At 42.6% G+C, this 23099-nt stretch overlaps 2 protein-coding genes across 3 annotated transcripts in view; one reads left to right on the top strand and one right to left on the bottom strand.

The window, feature by feature from the left end:
* The window catches only part of RAPGEF5 (Rap guanine nucleotide exchange factor 5), a 508053-nt gene that overhangs the window by 483187 nt on the left and 1767 nt on the right, over positions 1–23099 (bottom strand). The gene's annotated exons all lie outside the window — the stretch shown is intronic.
* IL6 (interleukin 6) lies at positions 7483–12134 on the top strand. Its single transcript, XM_032401960.1, has 5 exons — positions 7483–7566; positions 7730–7920; positions 9019–9132; positions 9851–9997; positions 11416–12134. Exons 1-5 carry the CDS (start codon positions 7548–7550, stop codon positions 11581–11583), a joined length of 639 nt encoding a protein of 212 aa, XP_032257851.1. The 5' UTR covers positions 7483–7547; the 3' UTR covers positions 11584–12134.

Here is a 23099-nt window from a genome sequence, read left to right as displayed (position 1 = left end):
CTTGTGTAATTCTTAACTGAGCCTGAATATATATTACTTGTGTAATCTAAAGTTAAAAATGATTAAAATTTTGAATATTGATCTGTTTCTGCTTATATGATAACTAATAAATCTGCTACTTCCTTGCATTAAAATGTCTGGGCTTCAACATCTTCTATATCAGTTTATTCTGCCTGTGGCCACCATGATCCCAGGCATGTCAAAATGGGAGGCTCCCCAAGCAGCCACACTTGGGTGTGAACTGGAAGACAGCATTAGACTTTTGCATTTCCAAGAACTGTTTCCCAGTGTAGAGTCCATGAAGAGTAGGCTCTGAATTATTAGGCATGGTTAGTGAAGATCCACAGAATCACTGAATACTGGAGCTAGGAGGAAATTTAAAGAGTATCTCTCTAATGGATCCCTGAGATCAGAGAGCACTTCGCCCCAAATTTTCCCATTATTCATCATCCTAATGCTCATATTTGCCAGTAGCAACACTGAAGAAACACAAGAAATCAAAGATTCAGCAATGCAAAGAAAAGACAAGCCTAATTCAGGGAAATCTTACATTCAGCCAAAAGTTTTTGCTGATAGCAAAAAGCCCAACCTCTTTCTGAATCCTGCAATCTAAGGCAAGTCAGGAAGGCCAAAGGGGTCTTCGCAAACCTAGCCAACAGAGTGGCCGCATGATATCAGATGGAAAAAGCCCAGAACCCAAATTTCTTCTCACACCTGACCTGCCCCAGACTATATTATATACCTGATGTCTTCAATAGCTTTACTGGGGCCTCAGTCAACAAGCTTACCACAGAGAAAGGAGTATATATTACAGCCTCTTTGCTGATTGTCCTGAAGGACAAGAGAATCTGAAGCAGTTAGCAGCAATTGCTTAGGTACCAAGGCCCCAAACAAACCTATGGGAATGCAGTCTCTCCTTTCAAAAGCTCATCAGCTCCCCAGAAAAGTGTGACCAGAAGACAATTTCAAATGCTAGAGTGGAGGAAACCATTTTGTGCATCCTGTTCACTTGCCAAGCTCACTAGTGCAGCAGGCCATGCCTTCCCTCCTGCCACTACCTTTCACCTACAGCAAAGTAGCACAAAAGCAACATGTCTTCCAAGATGGCAGACATGGGGCCATAATCCCACAGAGCCCTTGGGGGACACAATCCTGCTGCTCAGACCCAGACCACTGTGGAGACCCCACAACACAGGAGGAGCTACAGCTCCAGCAGACCAAAGTGAGAGCAGACCACCAGCCCAGCTTCCTGGGAAGCCAGGCCTCTAAGGCCACCCCTACACAGTGAGGGCAACACCCCCTGGAGCCATGGCTATGGTCTTCAGGTCAAGGATTCTGCTCTGCCCTGCATACAACCACACCTGTACATAGTTATGTAGAACTCAATAGCTCAATAGAAATTACTTATGATTCTTTGACCAGCTTACCTGGATCTGAATTCTTCTGTAATATTTTTAATTAATCCAGGTGGACCCTTCTTCAGGAATAATAAGCCCCAATGTCTCAGAATTACTGAGTGTTCAACACATCCAAGGTGTATCATGGAAATTATTCCACCATAAGGACTAGAGAGACCTTCCCTACCTTCATAGATTCAGCTTGCTAAGTAGAACATACATGAGGCTTAGTTCAGAAAGACAAAGACACTCTCTTTTCAGCAAGTAAGTAGCCAAAAGGGCAGGGAAAGGGGGTGAAAAACATCACAGCCAGCCCAGCAGAATCCCCTGGTCTTACCATTACATGTGATGATTTCAGATGGGTTCTTAGTACCTTAATTTTGAGGGAAAGAGTGGAAGGAATCAGCCAATGATTTGCATGCTTAGTTTCTGCCTATGACACTGAACTCAAGAGAACTGAGACCTCTGGAGAAACCAAAGATGGTTCAAATGACTCGTGAGAATAAATTAACTCAGTGCTCCTTGCTGACAAGTTGACGTTTCCTAATTGTAAAGCAGAACCAGCAGCCACCAACACAGAAGGCCTACCCCACAGATGGAGAAGAGATGAAGCACTGAAACTGAGCCTGAGTGACCTCCCCAGCCCCAGGGCACAGGGCCAGTGGGGCTCCTTCCAAATCAGCAAAGCAAGTTCTCATCACCAAACCAGCTTCAAAGCAGCTGGCTTATTAACATCGGGAAATCCAAGCACCCTCTTCCAGGCTTGGAGGCCAGAGGAAAGGGGACGTGAGGAGGGGGGCGGTCCCCAAGGCAAGGGGAGTCTACATTGTAGCCCCAAGAGAGGCCACTTCCCTCCTAAAATGCCTGGGATTTTCCACTTCAGTAGGGGAAGGTATCAAGGCAAAACACTGATAGCAAAACAATGAGGGCCTCCTCATTGACCCCCACGTGCAGCTGGGGATCAGGCACCCAGCAGGCCGGCGTGCCTCTTTCCTGGGTTAGGGAGAGCTAGGCATAACCCTAGCACACCTTTGCCCTCAGAAAAGCTGCGGCCAAACCAAGAAGTCACCAGGAGCAACAGTCGGGCATCAGAGTTGAAACGGATGGCCAGGACTGGGATTGGGCCAGGCTGGGAACTGTCCAGAGCTCTGGTCTCTAGGTGGGGCTGTCCTCCAAGATCAGCCAGTCCTTTCCAAGTAGACATACCAAATGTCCCTCATATTCTCTCTCCGAGTGATACCACCGCTTTTCCCAAAGCAGACATTTCCCAGAGCCCTACGGGCCTGGTGTCTGCTTGGCAGGAGACTGTCTCAGTCTGTAAACTTCTTATGACTTAGTGACAAGTGAAACTACATTCTGACAGCAACTGCAAATTCCCTAGTACCCAGTGACTTCTCTTTTGTTCTTGGGATACTCCCTCTCACTAGATCACAGACCCACCCATCCCCAGTCCCTGGAATAAAGGCAGAGACGACAGGGATGCCTGGGTGGCTCAGTGGGTTGAGCGTCTGCCTTTGGCTCAAGGTCCTGGGATTGAGCCCTATGTCGGGCTCCCTGCTCAACAGGGCATCTGGTTTTCCCTCTCCCTCTTTCTGCCACTCCCCCTGCTTGTGCGCTCTCTCTCTCTCTAATAAATTTTTTAAAAATCTTAAAAAAAAAAAAAAAAGCACACCACCACATTTTAACCTGTGAGATGTGGAGAACACCTCTTCTCCTGAGAGCATCAGGCCAAATGGAAGTTATTTTTTCTCCTTCACACAATGAATACATTGATGAAGTCTCTGAATTGGACCCCACCAACATGTAGGAAAGCAGTCATGGGCAGAATTCTGAGGGGCACAAACAGGACCAGCCAGCCGAGATAAGGTGGTAAAGGATGCAAAGCTACTTGGTTTCTCTTCTTCCTGCCCATAGGTTCCCATTTGTCTTGCCTCTCTTGGTCTCAGCTGCCAGTCACTTCAAATCAGCTATGGTGCAATCCAGCAATTGAGGTTATTAATTAATAAATGCTGACAGCATGGCCTTTCCTGGTCATTTGTATATATTAAAATATGATGCATGAGTTCTCCAAGTGGAAGATGTGTTGAGATCCAAAGAAAGGAAGCTATCATGGTGGAATTACAGATTTTGCGTTAGTGCTTTGGAGCAAAAAAGAGCCCATTTCTCCCACAAGCAAATGCCAGCCCAAGGCATTGATACTAATATAGATCTTAGAGGCTCGCAATGTGCAAGGTGGCAGACAGTATCCCTCAACCTCCCCATACATGTGCATTCCCATCCCCACACCACTTGCTCTTTCCTGGCTGCCAGAAGCACAAGGTCTGATGAAATCAGACCCCCTCACCCTAAAGGGTCACTTTCAAGACTTTGAACAATGACAATGGCCAAGGACAGGGAAGGCCAGGGGCTTCTGTCATAAAAACACTTGGCAGAAAGCCTTAGAAATAGTGTAGGAGAAAAACACAAGCTGGGCTCAATATCCAAATTGAGAGACCAGGCTTGGGGATCTTAATGTTCTCAAAGAAGAGGAAAAACCACTTTTTTTCTTCATTTTCCACTTTTGCCAAAAGGCATTTTCAACAAAACACAGAATCTCATTTCTTCAGAGGAAAAATGACTGGGAGACAAGCTGATCACTGGCACAGCGGCCTGGCTCATTCATAGCAGGCAGGACCACACATGGGATGACAGAGCTGAGCTGAAGGAGCTCTCCATGGCAGAGACCCTAAGTGCAGATGTTACAAAGATCAAGTGTTTCCTGCGGCATTACTGATGAAGGATAGTTGGAAGGCAGGCAGGCAGGGACAAGGGCCCCCCCTCCCCCCGCCCTAAGAGGAAACCACCCTTGAAAGGATCTTACACCACCCTAGAAGGAGCCCTCCACCCTTTCCCATGTGATAGGTAGATGACAAAAACCTGATTGGATGAAAGGCACAGGGAGGGTTCATCAGATTAAAACAGCCCCGCTAACAAGCCCATAAAAACCCCTCGACTTAGAAACTCCCAGGGCAAGCCTCTCGGGTCCCCTCCCTCTTTGGGAGCTTTGTACTATCACTTTGCTATCATTCAGTAAACCTTGCTTTGCTGCCCACAACTCTGCCCGGTCTACGTCCTCACTCTCTGAAGCGGCGTGACCAAGAACAGTGGGCACCGAAGGAGAAAATCCTATAACAATACTTCATCTTTCAGTCTTCACAACAGCAATATGGGAAGAACTGCTATTATCCCAGTTTTATTAGATGAGCAAACAAGGGCACAGATCCTTGGGGGAACTTAGCCAAGGTCATACAGCAAGTGTCAGAGCTGGGCTTTGAACCCATGCTGTACAACTCAAAAGCCTGTGCTCTACGATGCAGAGAACTGCCTAGGTGGCATCCACACGATGGAAACTTATAGTGTGTGTATATTTATGTACAAATGTGTATGCAAGTGTGTACAATATATAAACCAATGATGTAAATCCAGAGGTGTGTACCTGGGTAGCCAAGAAAACCTCACCCAGATTAGGGTAACAGAGGATTTAGTCAAAATACTATGGGTCAGGGATGCTTGGGTGGCACAGTTGGTTAAGCGTCTGACTCTTGACTTCGGCTCAGGTCATGTTCTCAGGGTCCTGAGATCAAGCTCCATGTGGGGCTCCCCACTCAGTGGAGTCTGCTTGAGATTCTCTCTCTCCCTCTCCCTCTGCCCCACCCCCTGCTCTCACTCACGCAAGCGCGCACACGTGCTCTCATGCTCTCTCTCTCAAATACATAAGTAAAATCTTAAAAAAAGAAAGAAAGAAAGAAAGAAAGAGAAAGAAAGAAAGAAAGAAAAGAAAATACTATGGGTCAGGGGCTACCTCTAAGGAGAGGAGCTGGAAAGGAAGGAGATTTACTTTTCCCTGTATGTCTGGATGTCCTGTTCGAACATTTTATCATGATACATGTACTTCCTACTTTAAAACCTTTTTTTTTTTAAAGATTTTATTTATTTGACAGAGAGAGAGAGAACACAAGCAGTGGGGAGTGGGAGAAGGAGAAGCAGAGTCCCCACTGAGCAGGGAGCCCAATGCGGGGCTCGATCCCAGGACCCTGGGATCATGACCTGAGCTGAAGGCAGATGCTTAACCAACTGAGCCGCCCAGATGCCCCTTTAAAAACTTCAACTGAAAAGAAAAATCTGTAAGTTGTTGAGTCACTAAGTATTTGAAATTTACTGAGTCATATTTTCAAAAACATAGATATATGAGAAAAAGCAATCCCACATGACAGAGGCCTATTGCATGTATCACACAGGGGCCAGGAGAGGTGGCTTCATTCAGTGCAGGAGAGAGGACTCGGCTGGGGGTGTCTGAGTTGCTTAAGACCCAAGAACAGTAAAAGCGAAAACATTCAACCATCCTCTCCCATTTTCATTTTCAAAGAAAAAACCCCACTACTTCTATAGGATCTGCCTCTCTTTAGAAAGTCAGTGAAAGAATGGATGACCTCACTTTCCCCAACAGGCGAGTCCTAAAGTGTTATTCACAAAACAAAACTTGAGTAAATCGGTTCATATTTTAAATACCCTAGCAAAGGTTCTTGTTTTCGCAATCCTGATGAGATCTTTGCAAACCAAAGAAGCTGATCGTGATAACACAGTGTTTTGTAAATCTTTTTTTCTTTCTTCCTTTCTTCCTTCCTCTCTTCCTTTCTTCCTTCCTCTCTTCCTTTCTTTCTTTCTTTTCTTTTTTTTTTTCTTTCTTTTTTTTTGATGCTGTACAAGGTCCTGGTTTCAGACTGGAGCCAATCTTGTGAGCTGCCTGGGTGTCTGGGAGACTGGTAGGGCAGCTTGGTCTAGAGCCCATTTGCATGAGACCAAGGACCCTCCTGCAAGAGACGTCATTATAAGGCAGAGGGAACCTGTACAAGCTGCGCAGGCTCAACCCAATAAGAAAACCTTGGGCAGGTGTGATTCAGAACCTTAGAGCCTTGTCGGTGTTAGGAAATTTCTTCCCAGCTGCCTCTGAACTCAAGACAAGTCATACAGCAGAAGGGAGCTATGAACACAAGCTCTAGAAAATGTCACAAGGTTCTTCTTTGACATCCCATCAAAGAGGTAAGTGGTGTTCTCTCCACTTCTGCCCTGAACCAGGCGGGTGTCACTAACTTGAGGGCTCCAGCAGAGACAGTACCCACCTGGGCCCCTCAGGGCTCCCCTCAGGAGCAGGATCACCCTGTTGCCAGTGGTGGGGACAGCGCCAGCCACACAAGGCAAACCCCTTGGCACAGAGATCCAAGCCTTAACTGGGGGCCCCAGGGAGAGAGCAGGGCTGAGGCTGACCTGGCTGAAGCGGGCTAGTAGAGGTGAGAAAGAGACTGGCAGATGCCACACGGTGGCACAAAGGAGTCACGTACGTGAGCACCGCACGCTGTGCCTGGAGACTCCTCGAGACAACTGTGCAAGATCTGGGGGCAGTCGGGCAGTTCTGCAACAGCTCGTTGTGGAGACAGCCAGGAAAAGGAAGTCCTGCAGATGGTTCTTAGTGGCATCTTACTTGTAACCCCAGGCTAGTGGGCTGTGTTGTGGTCTGAGGACGCTCAGTCAAAACATCTTAGGTTTTTTTACAAATATGAATTAACTGGAATACTAAATCCTAGCCTGTTAATCTGGTAATTAAAGTATTTTTTTAATCATAGTCAGCCTTAGCTTCTCGCCCTGCCCACCCTCCCCCCCCCAAAACTTCATGCATGACTTCAGCTTTTCTTTCCCCCAAAACAACAAACAAAAAGACAAAATAAAAAAAAAAAAAAAAAAAAAAAAATTTAAATAAATAAATAAATTTTTAAAAATGTAAAGCAGAAAAGAAAGTAAAGGAAGAGTGATCCTGCTTCGTAGCGCTACCCTTTGTAATGACCTAAGCGGCACTTTTTCCCCTGGTTGTGATTCCTGTGATGCTAAAGGACGTCACATTGCACAATCTTAATAAGGTTTCCAATCAGCCCCACCCGCTCTGGCCCCACCCCCACCCTCCAACAAAGATTTATCAAATGTGGGATTTTCCCATGAGTCTCAATATTAGAGTCTCAACCCCCAATAAATATGAGACTGGGGATGTCTGAAGCTCATTCTGCCCTCGAGCCCACCAGGAACGCAAGAGAGCTCCATCTGCCCTCCAGGACCCCAGCTATGAACTCCCTCTCCGCAAGTAAGTGAAGGAAATCCCTAGCCCTGGAACCGCCTGGCAGCCGGGCCTGGCTGAGGGAGGGGTGTGTCCGCTGGGAGGGCTGGCCGGCGGCCAGCAGCCAGAAGCACAGCTCCCCCAGCTGTGCAGTCTGCTCACTGGCTGCTCTCCCTTGCCTCCCGCACAGGCGCCTTCAGTCCAGTCGCCTTCTCCCTGGGGCTGCTCCTGGTGATGGCTACTGCTTTCCCTACCCCGGGACCTGTGGGAGGAGAGTCCCAAGCTGATGCGACCTCAAATAGACCACCACTCACCTCTCCAGACAAAATGGAAGAATTCATTAAGTACATCCTCGGCAAAATCTCTGCACTGAGAAAGGAGGTGGGTAGGCTCAACTGAGGGTGATAAAGGGCCTGTGTGGGCATTCATCTCCTGGCCCCTGGATGTGGACAAGGGCTCCTGCACTGGGAGGTCTTTGCTGGGTTCCGGGGCAGTACAGATTTCAGGCCAAAGGGGCAGACTGTCCACTGTACTTCTCTTCTGCTGCTGGTCTCTCCTTTCCCTCCTGGAAAATATACAATGGGGCTGAAATCCATGCCCCCTGGCCCATTCCCAGCTCCAGACTTGGCAGGAACTGGGCATCACTGACTCTCAGGACTTCCTTATCTCTAACCAAAAAAATAAGGTCTATCAATCTTCTTTGTGTCTCTTGGACTTTGGAAGGATAAGCAAAGTGCCACCTGAAATAAATGTTGAGCTTCTCAGGACAATCGCAGAACTTTTAGGTTATGGAAGTTCAGTGGTTAGGGACTCCCTAGAGTCATTCCAGCATATAAGATGCATATGTGGTAGCCCACCCAAGTGGCAAAATCATAGATAGGTTAATGCAGCTCCAAAGCTTTAAACGTAAGGTAATTTGGTTGTTCAGCTGAAAGGAAAGAACACAGGAGAGAGTATTGGGAGCCCGAACCAAATCTAGTTCTGGTTCTGCTGAACCAGCTTTGTGATCTTTGGCAAATTCCCTACCATCTCTGGGCCCCCTCTCTAAAATTATGGAATTGGACTAGATCCTCATAGGTCCTTCTAGCTGGAACATTATATAGCTCAAATTATATTCACCCAATTATCATCAAAATTACTGTCACTTATCAAGTACCTACTATGTGCCACACACTTTACATAAATATTATGTCTCATCTTCACAAATAAAAACTTAGAAGGGAGGAGTTTCATTATCCCCAGTTTGAAGAGATAGGGACACAGAGACTCAGGATAGGTAACAGATGTGAAGTCATAGGTAAGCCCAGCATCGAACCCAAGTGTGCCCATCTTCACTAGACTTTACTTGCTTGGATGCTAATGCGGTGTGACTTCATTTTCTTAGAGAACTTCCTGCCATGGTAAAACATGAATCGGCCCTCTAGTGGTGTTTGTTTTAAGGGGCACTTACATGATAACAGTTCTGGTATTCCTTCCCAGATGTGTGACAAGTATAACAAGTGCGAAGACAGCAAGGAGGCCCTGGCAGAAAACAACCTACGTCTTCCAAAACTGGCAGAAAAGGACGGATGCTTCCAGTCTGGGTTCAACCAGGTACGAACACATCACATTTACTTTTAGCTACTCCTTAGTCAAAAGTTCTCCCTCTTATATGCAGTGTCTGTATACATACAGACCAGACAGAAAACAAAGAAGGGGATCAATGTAAAGAACATCGCGTAAATTTCACGAGGAGGCCAACTTAAATCTTTCTAAGGCAACTTATTTTTGAATGGCATGATTAGAGGTAGCCCTTCTGTGTTGGGGTTTTCACAACTGTCAAATGTTAGAAACCCCATCAGGTTTAGCTCATTCATCCTGGATAAGGTGGTCCTTCTCCTTGGCTGCCCTTAGCAGGATCCAGGTCTGCCCTTCCTGTAGAGATCATTCTCTACACCCTTCTCCTTCCAGACCATGGGATACGCTGAACTGACTTCAGAACAGTCCATAAAAAGAGGTTTCAGTCCAGTATCGACAAGGGCAGGAGTACAGCCAGAAGGGAGAATATTAAGGGGAGAATCAGAGAAGGACCCCCTTGCCACATTCCAGCATCTATTCAGGCTTTGGGTAAAACTGATTAACTGATGTCTCTGTCTGGATAATTTAAAAAGGGGCCATCTGAGGCTGTCTGATGTCTCAAAATATAATGCTCAGAAATATTTTAAGTTCCCTGGAAGGGCAGAGGGAGAAGGTGCTGACTCCTAGCAATTTTAGCTTTTAAAATTGATTATATCTTTCTAGAAATAACCGATTTCCCCATCTTTCCTCTTAGGAGACCTGCCTGACAAGAATCACTACTGGTCTTCTGGAGTTTCAGATACACCTGAAATACATCCAGGCCAACTATGAGGGTAATAAGGAAAATGCCAACTCTGTGTACATCAGTACCAAACTCCTGCTCCAGATGCTGATGAAAAAGGTGAGCATTTCCTCATCCCCTCCCTTGGTGTGAGGAAGACAGGCTCAAAGAAAGGAACCTAGACAACTTGGGAGTCCAAAGCCCGTTCAAAAGAGAATAGCCACATGTAAAGGAAAGGATCTAACAAATAGTTCCCATTAGTTGAAACCTTTTTTTTTTTTCTTTTGGCTCTCTTCTGCAAAAGACATCATTAACTGTATTTAAAACTATATTAAATGAGGTGGATTTTAACATCATCTTCTACTAGAATAGCTTAAGAAATAGGAAAAAAAAATCTGTAGAGGCAGAAGGAAGCACATCCAATCCTGCTCAGTGATCCATAATAAAAAAGAACACAGAGCACAAAAATTATTTTAATATTTCAATTACTGCCAAATGATATTCTTGCCATTGTGGTATTTTCAACTCTTTCCCCCTACTTTTTGCCAGAAGAGTTAATGCTGAGAAATGGTAAAAGGCTAGAAGAGCAGGTACCGAAGGCTTTGGTCACAAGCTAGCCATTCAAATGCCACAGAATGGAGGCTTGAAGGCACAGTGTGTGGGGGAGCTGAACAGAGCCCGATGAGAAGGTCCCTAGGCAGAGAAGCAGGCACATTGGTGCTGATACTGCCACTACGTCTCTTGGCCGTCTGCCCTAAACCAGGGCTTTTCCCACTTTAAAATCACACCAAACCTCCGGGGATCTCGTCACAGTGCAGAGTCTGATCCAGCAGGTCTGGGTGAGACCTGAGAGTCACACCCCTAATAAGCTCCCGGTGATGCCAATGCTGCAGTGCTCCAGAAGCACACTTTGGAGGTGCAAAGCCTCCCACAATTACCTAGACTCATGTCAGTGGGTCTGTGGAAAGGTGTTTCCTGGTCCTCCTTACACCCCATCAGATCAGTGGGCCCTCAGTAGACGCCAGCTGGATGGGGCTATGTGCCAGGCACTGTTTAGCATAAGGGAAGACAAGATACCACGGCTGCCCTCGAGATGCTCGTGGTCTAAAAGAGATAGAGCAGCAAAAAGGTGATTAGAATTTAGTTGCCGTGAAAGGCCTGCACACAGGGTGGGCTCGGGTGGGCTTGGAGGAGAGGCGCCTCACCCTACCTGGGTGAGTCAGGGCAGGCAGCTCCAAGTAGTCTCCTTCACCCCGAATTTGAATGTCTTCCCACAGCCCAGAGCATCCCTCCACTGCAAAGGATTTGTTCAGTATTTTTTTTTAAAGATTTTATTTATTTATTCATAAGAGACAGAGAGAGAGAGAGGCAGAGGGAGAAGCAGGCTCCCCGCTGAGCAGGGAGCCCGATGCGGGACTCCATCCCAGGACTGTGGGATCATGACCTGAGCCGAAGGCAGATGCTTAACCATCTGAGCCACCCAGTCACCCGATTTGTTCAATATTTAAATAGTTCTTTCTGCTTTTTTTTCCCCTCAGGTAAAGAGTCAGGATGAAGTGACCACCCCTGACCCCACCACAGACACCAGCCTGCAGGCTATCCTGAAGGCGCAGGACAAGTGGCTGAAGCACACAACAATTCACCTCATCCTGCGGAGCCTTGAGGATTTCCTGCAGTTCAGCCTGAGGGCTGTTCGCATCATGTAGCCTGGGCATCTAAGATTGCTGTAGTTCATGGGCATTCCTTTCTCTGGTCGGAAACCTGTCCGTTGGGCACATAACTTATGTTGTTCTCTGTGAAGAACTAAAAGTATGAGCGTTAGGACACTATTTTAATTATTTTTAATTTATTGATATTTAAATATGTGATGTTGAGTTAATTTATATAAGTAATAGATATTTATATTTTTTATGAAGTGCCACTTGAAATATTTTATGTATTCACCTTGAAAAAGTTAACATAAAATGCTATGCGGCTTGAATATCCTTGATGTTTCGGAGCCAGGTCATTTCTTGGAATGTGTAGGTTTACCTCAAATACATGGCTAACTTATGCATATTTTTAAAAGGAATATTTATATTGTATTTATATAATGTTTAAATTGTTTTTATACCAATAAACACCTTTCTAAAAAAAAAAATCAGCCAACTAAGCCTCTGTGTGTCCCATGAAATTTTTAACATAAACAAGCTTCTGTCACCAGCACTACTACGAGCCAAAAAGAGCTGCAGTCACCCGGGGAAAGACAGAACGGAACACCTGCTGTATGGCAGGCATGTGCTGTACGTGTTGTTATCTACGATATTTAATCCCTGCCCTTGTACACTCTTTTATGGAGGTGGGAGAGTAAGGGATTTCCCCAAGTCACCCAGCTGGAAGGTCAGGCACAGGCCCAGATTTTAAATCCAGGTCTAAATGCCTCCAGGCCCCCTACTCTTAACCTTTAGGTCCCACTGCTTCCCAGGAAACCTTTTCAAAGATGTAGAAAATCCCAACATGTTAATACAGGGAATACATTTAGATGTGATCAAAAGCCTTTGAAATAACATAACCGCTTGTATAAGACCTAGCAATGTGCACTTCCAAACAATATCTAGAAGTTCTGCCTCCCCCCCGGGTCCCTTCAACATTACACATACCTGTCTATCATAGCACCTACCACATTGCACCACATGGCATTTCTTTCCAGCCAGCCTTCTTTTCTTCCAGAAGGCAGACTCTATTATATTCATCTTTGCATCCTGAGCCCATGGCCCAGTAAACATTTGTTAAATGAAGAAACCATATACATAGATGACCAAACATAAGACACTTCAATTTGGGGGGACATATACTGTTGGTCAATGAGTGGAGAAATTACAAATACTGTGTCTATATGCATCTTCATCTTCAAGAAAAATAGCAAGAGTTAGGAAGAAACATTCTAAGAACTAGAGGAGGCAATGAATAATCAGTATATATATATATATATATATATATATACATACATCCATTTCCTTTCCCACCAGCAATATTCTTTGTGGTAAGAGAGGCAATCTGAGTAACCACACACAGCCCCTCTATCCCACCTCAACACCGTGCTGGGAATTTGGTAAAGATTTCCCCCTTTCAGCCCCAGCAATATGAAAGTTCTGTCTTCTAATAAAGCTTTCCTCACTCTGGTCACCATAGACTTCTTCCTCCAGGGGAGGAATTCTGCTGAGCAAGGGAAGGTCCACAGAAGCAAGAACTGAGAGGAGCCAAGCAAGAAAAGAGCCACATATTCTGATTTCTGGCAACCATGCATCACAAGCGGGTTTACCAAAGTGGGAGCCAAAAGAAACATAACAGTTGACCAATGCATCCATTCCTCAAACAAAAATGTGTTAAGCTCATATATAAGTCAGGCAATGCTGGGGATGCAGAGATGAACAAGCTAGACACAGCCCCAGCCCTCATGTAGTATGGAAGACAGACAATGAACAAAGAATGTAAAGTATGAGGAGGTTTGCAAAAGAGAAATGTGAAGTCTGCTGAGAACCTATTCAGGGGGCACCAATAGCAGGGAGACCTAAGCCTGGGGAGGGCACTCATGGAGTCTTAACTGATGGAGAGGTTTGGAATGAGATGTAAAAGATACGTAGGAGTTAGGCTAAGATGGGTGGGAAGAGCACTCCTGACAAAGGGAACAGCATGTGCCGAAGTCTGAATCAACAAAAAACTAGTTAAGATGATGAGAATTACATTATGTCCAGTGCTTAAAGAACAAGAAGGAGGGTAGTTGAGAGACTGGGGAGGGAGGCTGGGGCCAGATCATGGACAGCATCAGAAGCCATATGAGAGAAGAAGGTATTGACAGATTTTAAGTAGTAGAAGGACATATGAGATTTACATTTTAATATGATCACTCAAGTTGCGGTATGGAGAATGGATAGGAAAGGGTCTGAAAGAGGATGTTGGAGGAACATCATTAGTCCAGGGGAGAGATGACAATATCCTGAATTAGGCTGGTGGTAATGGATAGAAAAGAGAAGGTGATGACAACCATCTGCAAAAGATAGCTAGGAGCTAGTTCAGTAGGATTTGGTGATTGCTGACCAAGATTCAGGAATCAGAGGCCACCAAGGCTTTGAGAGAGGAAAGAAGTAGGGATTAGATGGAGGAGTAAAACACAAAGAATTTTGTATTTCAGAGTTTTCATTTATTCATTTATTCAAATGTTCTCTAAGTATCTGTGATGTGCCAGATTCTCTGCTGGGCCCTGGGGATATAATGATGAATAAAACAGAGTAGGTCTCTGTTCTCAAGGAGCTTACAGTCTAGAGAAAACAATTCAAAGAAATAACTGCTGTATGCTAAGTGTGTGTGCTATTGTTATGAGATGAATTGTGTCCCCTAAAAAGATTTATTGAGGTCTTAACCCCCAGTACCTGCAAATGTGAGCTTACTTGGAAATAAGATCTTTGCAGATGTAATCAAGATAAGATGAGGTCATTAGGGTGGGCCTTATAAGAAGAGAAGAGACACACAGGGGAGAAGTCCATGCATTAAGGAAGCATATATTGGAGAGATGAATCTGTAAACCAAGGATTGCCGAAAAGACAAGGATCTCTCCTAAAGCCTTCAGAAAGAGCATGGCCCTGCTCAGACCTGGATTTTAGACATCTGGCCTCCAGAACGGTGAAAGAATAAATTCCTGTTGTTTCAAGCCATCCAGTTTGTGATAATTTGTTATAAAAGCCCTGGGAAACTAACACAGCTACCAGGGGCAGCACACAGTCAATAGGAGAGCTGAAAAGTAGAGGGTTCAGGAAAGGCTTCCCAGAAGAAGCTTTATTCACCAACGTAAAGCAAATATATGGCAGCCTTGGGCCAGCCCAGCTCTGAAGCATGCAGGGAGGTTCATGTTCACTGTTGGGGGAAAATGGACAATGCGAGGTTGAAAATACAAGAAGATTCAGAGAAGTGATGAAGGAGAAACCCAAGGTAAGAGTTCAAAGCAAGAAGTGATAGGCAACAATCCGTAAGAGAGAGAGCCGATAGGAAGGCAGTGGTCCAGATTCCACTTCTAATAAAACTTCCAAGTTTCTGGTGGGTTAAGAATGGAAAGGAAGTCATCACTTCCACAACCAAGCCTCATGCTCTAAGAATAGACTAATATTAATAATGATAATAGAAGTGTCATTGAGCACTTACTGTGTGCCACGCATGGTTCAATGTATGTATTACTTCAGAGACATACGTATTAACCAAAGGAGCATGGAGTCTAAGCAACTTGTGTAAAGTCACAAAGCGTGTAAATTCCAGACTTTCCGTTATCCTTTCAAATCTATTTTCAAATCTATTCTCCACTTCTTTAGAGTAATAGAGTTTGAATTGGACCTGTGGCTCCCCATCGAGAGGCTACAGTTCCTATTCCCCTTTGCAGGTAGGTGTGACTATGCTGGGAAAGCACATGGCTCATTAGAAAAGCCTGCTTGTAAGCTTAGCCTTTGGCTGGCATCTGGAAACTTGACTGGTAAACACTTTCCTACATCAATCTAAAACTTTCCCTAATGGTAAGAGTGCCTAAACTATACAAACCATATGGCTTATACTAACCACCTGCTTTCCTTCTGAGAATATGAAATTTTAATATGTGCAAAGCAGAGGATATCCCAATAAAAACTATTGGCACTGAGTTGTTAATGAGTTTCCCTGGTAGACATGTGTTGTCACAACTCATTGCTGGAGGAATTAAGCACATCCTGAGTGACTCCCCTGGAGTGACTCTTGGAAGTTTGTGCCTGATTTCCTCCAAAATTCACCCCATGTGTCTCTTCCCTTTGCTGAGTTTGCATTGCATCCTTTTGCTGTAATAAATCACAGCCATGAGTCTGAGTCCTGTGACTCATTCACACTGAGTCCTGTGAGCCCTTCCTAGTAAATCACTGAACCCGAGGGTGGTACTGGGAAACCCCGACAGAGTGGCTAAGTTTTCATCAAAGAAACGTGAGTAGAATTGATGTTGTAATTTTACTTTCACTTGCCAAAAAAGATATTACTTGCCCTCCATTTCTAGTGTTTCACCTTTCTGTGGATTAGAAACAAATGTTGTAGTGAATCAGCTTCAATATTGCTGAACAGAGTAATATCCATAGCTGTAATGTCCAATGTGGTAGACAGTAACCACCAGTGTGCATTTAATTTTAATTTTAAATTCACTAAAATTATATAAAATTAAAAATTAAGGCCTCCAACTTCACACATGCTAATGGCTATGATATTGGACAGTGCAAATAAATTTCCATCACTACAGACATTTCTACTGGACAGTCCTGCCTTAGAGGGTTAGTGCAGCAAAGAGATGAATGGAACCTTGGTCACTAAACGACCTCATGGAGCTGAATAGACTCACCTACCTGGACCAACCAACAATTACTGGACTTTTAGATGATAAGGAAACATACATCTATTTTAAGCAACTATATTTTAGGATATCCTGTTACAGCAGCTTACCCTAGACTCTAACATAGCTCCTGATTTATTCTTAACCAAGGATGAAAAACATGCATGAAGCAAAGTAACTGTGCAGGACAGGAGCAGATTCAGAATATCTAAGTAGCATGGTACCCAGGTCCAGTTGGTAACATTGACCATATGGGATAGAGTCTGAATCCCAAAAACTCAATTCTTGCTCTATCATTGCCCTTTTGTATTATCATTCAGGAAGAACTTAGACAATCTATGTATTTCCTTCTAATGTAAGCATTTAGTGCTATAAATTTCCCTGTCACTACTGCTTTAACTTTGTCCCACAACGTTTCATATGCTGTATTTCCATTTTCATTCAGTTCAGTGTATTTTTTTTTTTTTTCTCTCGAGACTTCTTAGACCCATGGATTATTCAAAAGTGTGTTGTTTAGTTTCCCAGTGTTTGGAGATTTTTAAATCATCTTTGTGATACCCATTTCTAATTTGGTTACACTGTGGTCAGAGAACATACTTTATATGATTTCAATTCTTTAAAATTTGTTGAGGTTTGTTTTATGGCCCAGGATATGGTCTATCTTGGCATATGTTCCATAGGTTCTTGAAAGGAATACATATTCTGTTGCTGTTAGGTGAAGTGTTTTATATGTCACTTAGCACCCATCAGTTGAGATCTGCTATATCTTTGATGATTTTTCTCTCTAGTTGTTCTATTGACTGTTGAAAGGAGTATTGATGTTGCCAACTAGAATTGTGAATTTGTCTATTTTTCCTTTTAGTTCTCTTAGTTTTTGCTTCATATATTTCACAGTTCTGTGATACAGTGAACACACAGTTGGGATTACTAGGTTTTCCTGGTAGCTTGACCCTTTTATCATTATGTAATAACTCTCTGTCTTTGGTAATTTTCTTTGCTCTAAGTCTACTTTATCTGATATTAATATACCTACTTCTGCTCTCTTTTGCTTAAGATCTGCATGGTATGTATTTTTCCACCTTTTACTTTTAACTCACATATATCATTTGAACTATTTGAAGTGAGTTTCTTGTACAACACATAGTTGGGTCACATTTTTAAATATACAGTACGAATCTCTGTCTTTAATTGGTATGTTTAAATAGTTTATATTGAATGTAGTTGTTGATATGTTAAGCCTCAAATCTGCCATTTTTTTTCTTTGTGTTTGATCTCTATTTTCTTTTTCCTGCCTTCCAGTAGGTTACTTCACATTTTTAGAATTCCATTTTTATATACCTGTAGTGTTTTGAGTGTATCTCTTTGTAGAGCTCTTCTAGTGTTTCTTCTAGGCATTCATTACATTATTTATATGTAATTGATCAGAGTCACTGGTGTCAACATTTTACCAGTTTGAGTGAAACATAGAAACTTTATTTCTCTTTATACCCCTTTACTCACCCTAATTTATAATTGCCTTAATTATTTCCTCTCCATATATTGAGAACCACATTAGACAGTTAACATTTTTGCTTCAGTAATTCAATGTAATTTAAAAAACTCTAGAGGTATAAAGTCTTAAAAAAAAAAAAACTCTAGAAGGAAAATCTATTGTATTTAATCATTTCTTTTTTTTTCTTTTGCTTTTCCCACATTCTTTCTTCCTTTTTGATGATGTAAGATTCCTTCTTTTACCACTTCTGTTTTGTTTTTTGTTTAGCCATTCTTTTAGGGTACATATACCGGCAACAAATTTTCTTAGCTTTTCATCATCTGAGAATGTCTTCATTTCCCCTTCATTCCTAAAGGATATTTTCACTGCATATAACAGTTTTTTTCTTTCAGCACCTGAAAAATGTCTGTCACTCCCTTCCAGTGTTTTATGGTTTCTGATGAAAAATCTGCTTGTCATTTAAATCGTTGTTTGTTTTTTTCCTGTAGGCAATGGTAATGTGTCATTTCTTTCTGGCTGCTTTCAAGAATGTTTCTTTGTCTTTAATTTTCAGGTGGGAAAAGAAGTCTAAGTCCTTCATTTGTCCTTGATTGACACCAAGGGTGGAGGTGCCCTTTTTTTATTATTATTATATTATGTTAATCACCATATATTACATCATTAGTTTTTGATGCACTGTTCCATGATTCATTGTTTGTGTATAACACCCAGTGCTCCATTCAGTACGTGCCCTCTTTAATACCCATCACCAGGCTAACCCATCCCCCCACTCCACCCACTCTAGAACCCTCAGTTTGTTTCTCAGAGTCCATAGTCTCTCATGGTTCATCTCCCCCTCCGATTTCCACCCCCCTTCATTTTTCCCTTCCTGCTTTTTTTTTTTTTTTTTTAACATATAATGTATTATTTGTTTCAGAGGTACAGGTCTGTGATTCAACGGTCTTACACAATTCACAGCGCTCACCATAGCACATACCCTCCCCAATGTCTATCACCCAGCCACCCCATCCCTCCCACCCCCCACCACTCCAGCAACCCTCAGTTTGTTTCCTGAGATTAAGAATTCCTCATATCAGTGAGGTCATATGATACATGTCTTTCTCTGATTGACTTATTTCGCTCAGCATAATACCCTCCAGTTCCATCCATGTTGTTGCAAATGGCAAGATTTCATTCCTTTCGAAGGCTGCATAATATTCCATTGTATATATATACCACCTCTTCTTTATCCATTCATCTGTCAATGGACATCTTGGCTCTTTCCATAGTTTGGCTATTGTGGACATTGCTGGTATAAACATTGGGGTGCACATACCCCTTCGGATCCCTATGTTTGTATCTTTGGGGTAAATACCCAGTAGTACAATTGCTGGGTCGTACTGTAGCTCTATTTTCAACTTTTTGAGGAACCTCCATACTGTTTTCCAGAGTGGCTGCACCAACTTGCATTCCCACCAACAGTGTAGGAGGGTTCCCCTTTCTCCGCATCCCTGCCAACATCTGTCGTTTCCTGACTTGTTAAATTTAGCCATTCTGACTAGTGTGAGGTAGTATCTCACTGAGGTTTTGATTTGGATTTCCCTGATGCCGAGCGATGTTAAGCACTTATTCATGTGTCTGTTGGCCATTTGGATGTCTTCTTTGGAAAAATGTCTGTTCGTGTCTTATGCCCATTTCTTGATTGGATCATTTGTTCTTTGGGTGTTCAGTTTAAGAAGTTCTTTATAGATTTTGGATACTAGCCCTTTATCTGATCTGTCATTTGCAAATATCTTCTCCCATTCTGTTGCTTGTCTTTTGGTTTTGTTGACTGTTTCTTTTGCTGTGCAAAAGCTTTTTATCTTGATGAAGTCCCAATAGTTCATTTTTGCCCTTGCTTCCCTTGCCTTTGGCGATGTTTCTAGGAAGAAGTTGCTGTGGCTGAGGTCGAAGAGGTTACTGCCTGTGTTCTCCTTTAGGATTTTGATGGACTCCTGTCTCACATTTAGGTCTTTCAACCATTTTGAGTTTATTTTTGTGTGTGGTGTAAGGAAATGGTCCAGTTTCATTCTTCTGCATGTGACTGTCCAATTTTCCCAACACCATTTGTTGAAGAGACGGTCTTTTTTCCATTGGACATTCTTTCCTGCTTTGTCGAAGATTAGTTGACCGTAGAGTTGAGGGTCCATTTCTGGGCTCTCTATTCTGTTCCATTGATCTATGTGTCTGTTTTTGTGCCAGTACCATACTGTCTTGATGATTACAGCTTTGTAATAGAGCTTGAAGTCCGGAATTGTGATGCCACCAGCTTTGCTTTTCTTTTTCAACATTCCTCTGGCTATTCTGGCTTTCCATACAAATTTTAGGATTATTTGTTCCATTTGTTCCATTTCCTTGAAAAAAGTGGATGGTATTTTGATAGGGATTGCATTAAATGTGTAGAATGCTCTAGGTAGCATTGACATCTTCATAATATTTGTTCTTCCAGTCCATGAGCATGGAACGTTTTTCCATTTCTTTGTGTCTTCCTCAATTTCTTTCATGAGTATTTTATAGTTTTCTGAGTACAGATTCTTTGCCTCTTTGCTTAGATTTATTCCTAGGTATCTTATGGTTTTGGGTGCAATTGTAAATGGGATCGACTCCTTAATTTCTCTTTCTTCTGTCTTATTGTTGGTGTATAGGAATGCCACTGATTTCTGTGCATTGATTTTATATCCTGCCATTTTACTGAATTCCTGTACGAGTTCTAGCAGTTTTGGGGTGCAGCCTTTTGGGTTTTCCACAAAAAGTATCATATCCTCTGCAAAGAGTGAAAGTTGGACTTCTTCTTTGCCGATTTGGATGCCTTTGATTTCTGTTCGTTGTCTGATTGCTGTGGCTAGGACTTCTAATACTATGTTGAATAGAAGTGGTGATAGTGGACATCCCTGCCATGTTCCTGACCTTAGGGGGAAAGCTCTCAGTTTTTCCCCATTGAGAATGATATTTGCTGTGGGTTTTTCACAGATGGCTTTTATAATATTGAGGTATGTACCCTCTATCCCTATACTCTGAAGAGTTTTGATCAAGAAAGGATGCTGTACTTTGTCAAATGCTTTTTCTGCATCTATTGAGAGGATCATATGGTTCTTGTTCTTTCTTTGATTAATGTATTGTATCACATTGATTGATTTGCAGATGTTGAACCAAACTTGCAGCCCAGGGATAAATGCCACTTGGTGGTGGTGAATAATCCTTTTAATGTACTGTTGGATCCTTTTGGCTAGTGTTTTGGTGAGAATTTTTGCATCCATGTTCATCAAGGATATTGGTCTGTAATTCTCCTTTTTGATGGGGTCTTTGTCTGGTTTGGGGATCAAGGTAATGGTGGCCTCATAAAACGAGTTTGGAAGTTTTCCTTCTATTTCTATTTTTTGGAACAGTTTCAGAAGGATAGGTATTAATTCTTCTTTAAATGTTTGGTAGAATTCCCCTGGGAAGCCATCTGGCCCTGGGCTTTTGTTTGTTGGGAGATTTTTGATGACTGCTTCAATTTCCTTAGTGGTTATAGGTCTGTTAAGGTTTTCTATTTCTTCCTGGTTCAGTTTTGGTAGTTGATACATCTCTAGGAATGCATCCATTTCTTCCAGGTTATCTAATTTGCTAGCATATAGTTGCTCATAATATGTTCTTATAATTGTTTGTATTTCTTTGGTGTTGGTTGTGATCTCTCCTCTTTCATTCACGATTTTATTTATTTGTGTCATTTCCCTTTTCTTTTTGATAAGTTCGGCCAGGGGTTTATCAATCTTGTTAATTCTTTCAAAGAACCAGCTCCTAGTTTCGTTGATCTGTTCTACTGTTCTTTTAGTTTCTATTTCATTGATTTCTGCTCTGATCTTTATTATTTCTCTTCTCCTGCTGGGTTTAGGCTTTATTTGCTGTTCTTTCTCCAGCTGCTTTAGGTGTAGCGTTAGGTTGTGTATTTGAGACCTTTCTTGTTTCTTGAGAAAGGCTTGTATTGCTATATACTTTCCTCTTAGGACTGCCTTTGCTGCATCCAAAGATTTTGAACAGTTGTGTTTTCATTTTCATTTGTTTCCATGAATTTTTTAAATTCTTCTTTAATTTTCTGGTTGACCCATTCAGATTCTGGTTGATCATTCTTTAGTAGGATGCTCTTTAGCCTCCATGTATTTGAGGTCTTTCCGACTTTCCTCTTGTGATTGAGTTCTAGTTTCAAAGCACTGTAGTCTGAAAATATGCAGGGAATGATCCTAATCTTTTGGTACCGGTTGAGACCTGATTTGTGGCCAAGGATGTGATCTATTCTGGAGAATGTTCCATGGGCACTAGAGAAGAATGTGTATTCTGTTGCTTTGGGATGGAATGTTCTGAATATATCTGTGAAGTCCATTTGGTCCACTGTGTCATTTAAAGTCTTTATTTCCTTGTTGACCTTTTGCTTAGATGATCTGTCCATTTCAGTGAGGGGGGTGTTAAAGTCCCCCACTATTATTGTATTGTTGTCGATGTGTTTCTTTGCTTTTGTTATTAATTGCCTTTTATAATTGGCTGCTCCCATGTTAGGGGCATAGATATTTACAATTGTTAGATCTTCTTGTTGGATAGACCCTTTAAGTAGGATATAGTGTCCTTCCTCATCTCTTATTATAGTCTTTGGTTTAAAATCTAATTTGTCTGGTATAAGGATTGCCACCCTGGCTTTCTTTTGGTGTCCATTAGCATGGTAAATCATTTTCCACGCCCTCACTTTCAATCTGGGGGTGTCCTTGGGTCTAAAATGAGTCTCTTGCAGACAGCATATCAATGGGTCTTGTTTTTTTATCCAATCTGATAGTCTGTGTCTTTTGATTGGGGCATTTAGCCCATTTACATTCAGGGTAACTATTGAAAGATATGAATTTAGTGCCATTGTATTGCCTATAAGGTGACTGTTACTGTATATTGTCTCTGTTCCTTTCTGGCCTATGTTACTTCTAGGCTCTCTCTTTGCTCTGAGGACCCCTTTCAATATTTTTTGTAGGGCTGGTTTCGTGTTTGCAAATTCCTTTAGTTTTTGTTTGTCCTGGAAGCTTTTTAATCTCTCCTTCTATTTTCAATGACAGCCTAGCTGGATATAGTATTCTTGGCTGCATATTTTTCTCATTTAGTGCTCTGAATATATCATGCCAGTCCTTTCTGGCCTGCCAGGTCTCTGTGGATAGGTCTGTTGCCAATCTAATGTTTCTACCATTGTAGGTTACAGATCTCTTCTCCCGAGCTGCTTTCAGGGTTTTCTCTTTGTCTCTGAGACTCGTAAGTTTTACTATTAGATGTCGGGGTGTTGACCTGTTTTTATTGATTTTGAGAGGGGTTCTCTGTGCCTCTTGGATTTTGAT

Source organism: Phoca vitulina, unplaced genomic scaffold (assembly GCF_004348235.1).
Source record: "Phoca vitulina isolate PV1807 unplaced genomic scaffold, GSC_HSeal_1.0 scaffold4, whole genome shotgun sequence".
Lineage (NCBI taxonomy): Eukaryota > Metazoa > Chordata > Mammalia > Carnivora > Phocidae > Phoca > Phoca vitulina.
This window is presented reverse-complemented; position numbering and strand designations above follow the sequence as displayed.

What these genes read in the sequence shown, in the direction of transcription:
- IL6 (XM_032401960.1), top strand. An exon ending in TCCAGTCTGGGTTCAACCAG is followed by an intron (nt 9,133 to 9,850) that starts GTACGAACACAT and finishes CTTTCCTCTTAG; the next exon opens with GAGACCTGCCTGACAAGAAT. An exon ending in TCCAGATGCTGATGAAAAAG is followed by an intron (nt 9,998 to 11,415) that starts GTGAGCATTTCC and finishes TTTTCCCCTCAG; the next exon opens with GTAAAGAGTCAGGATGAAGT.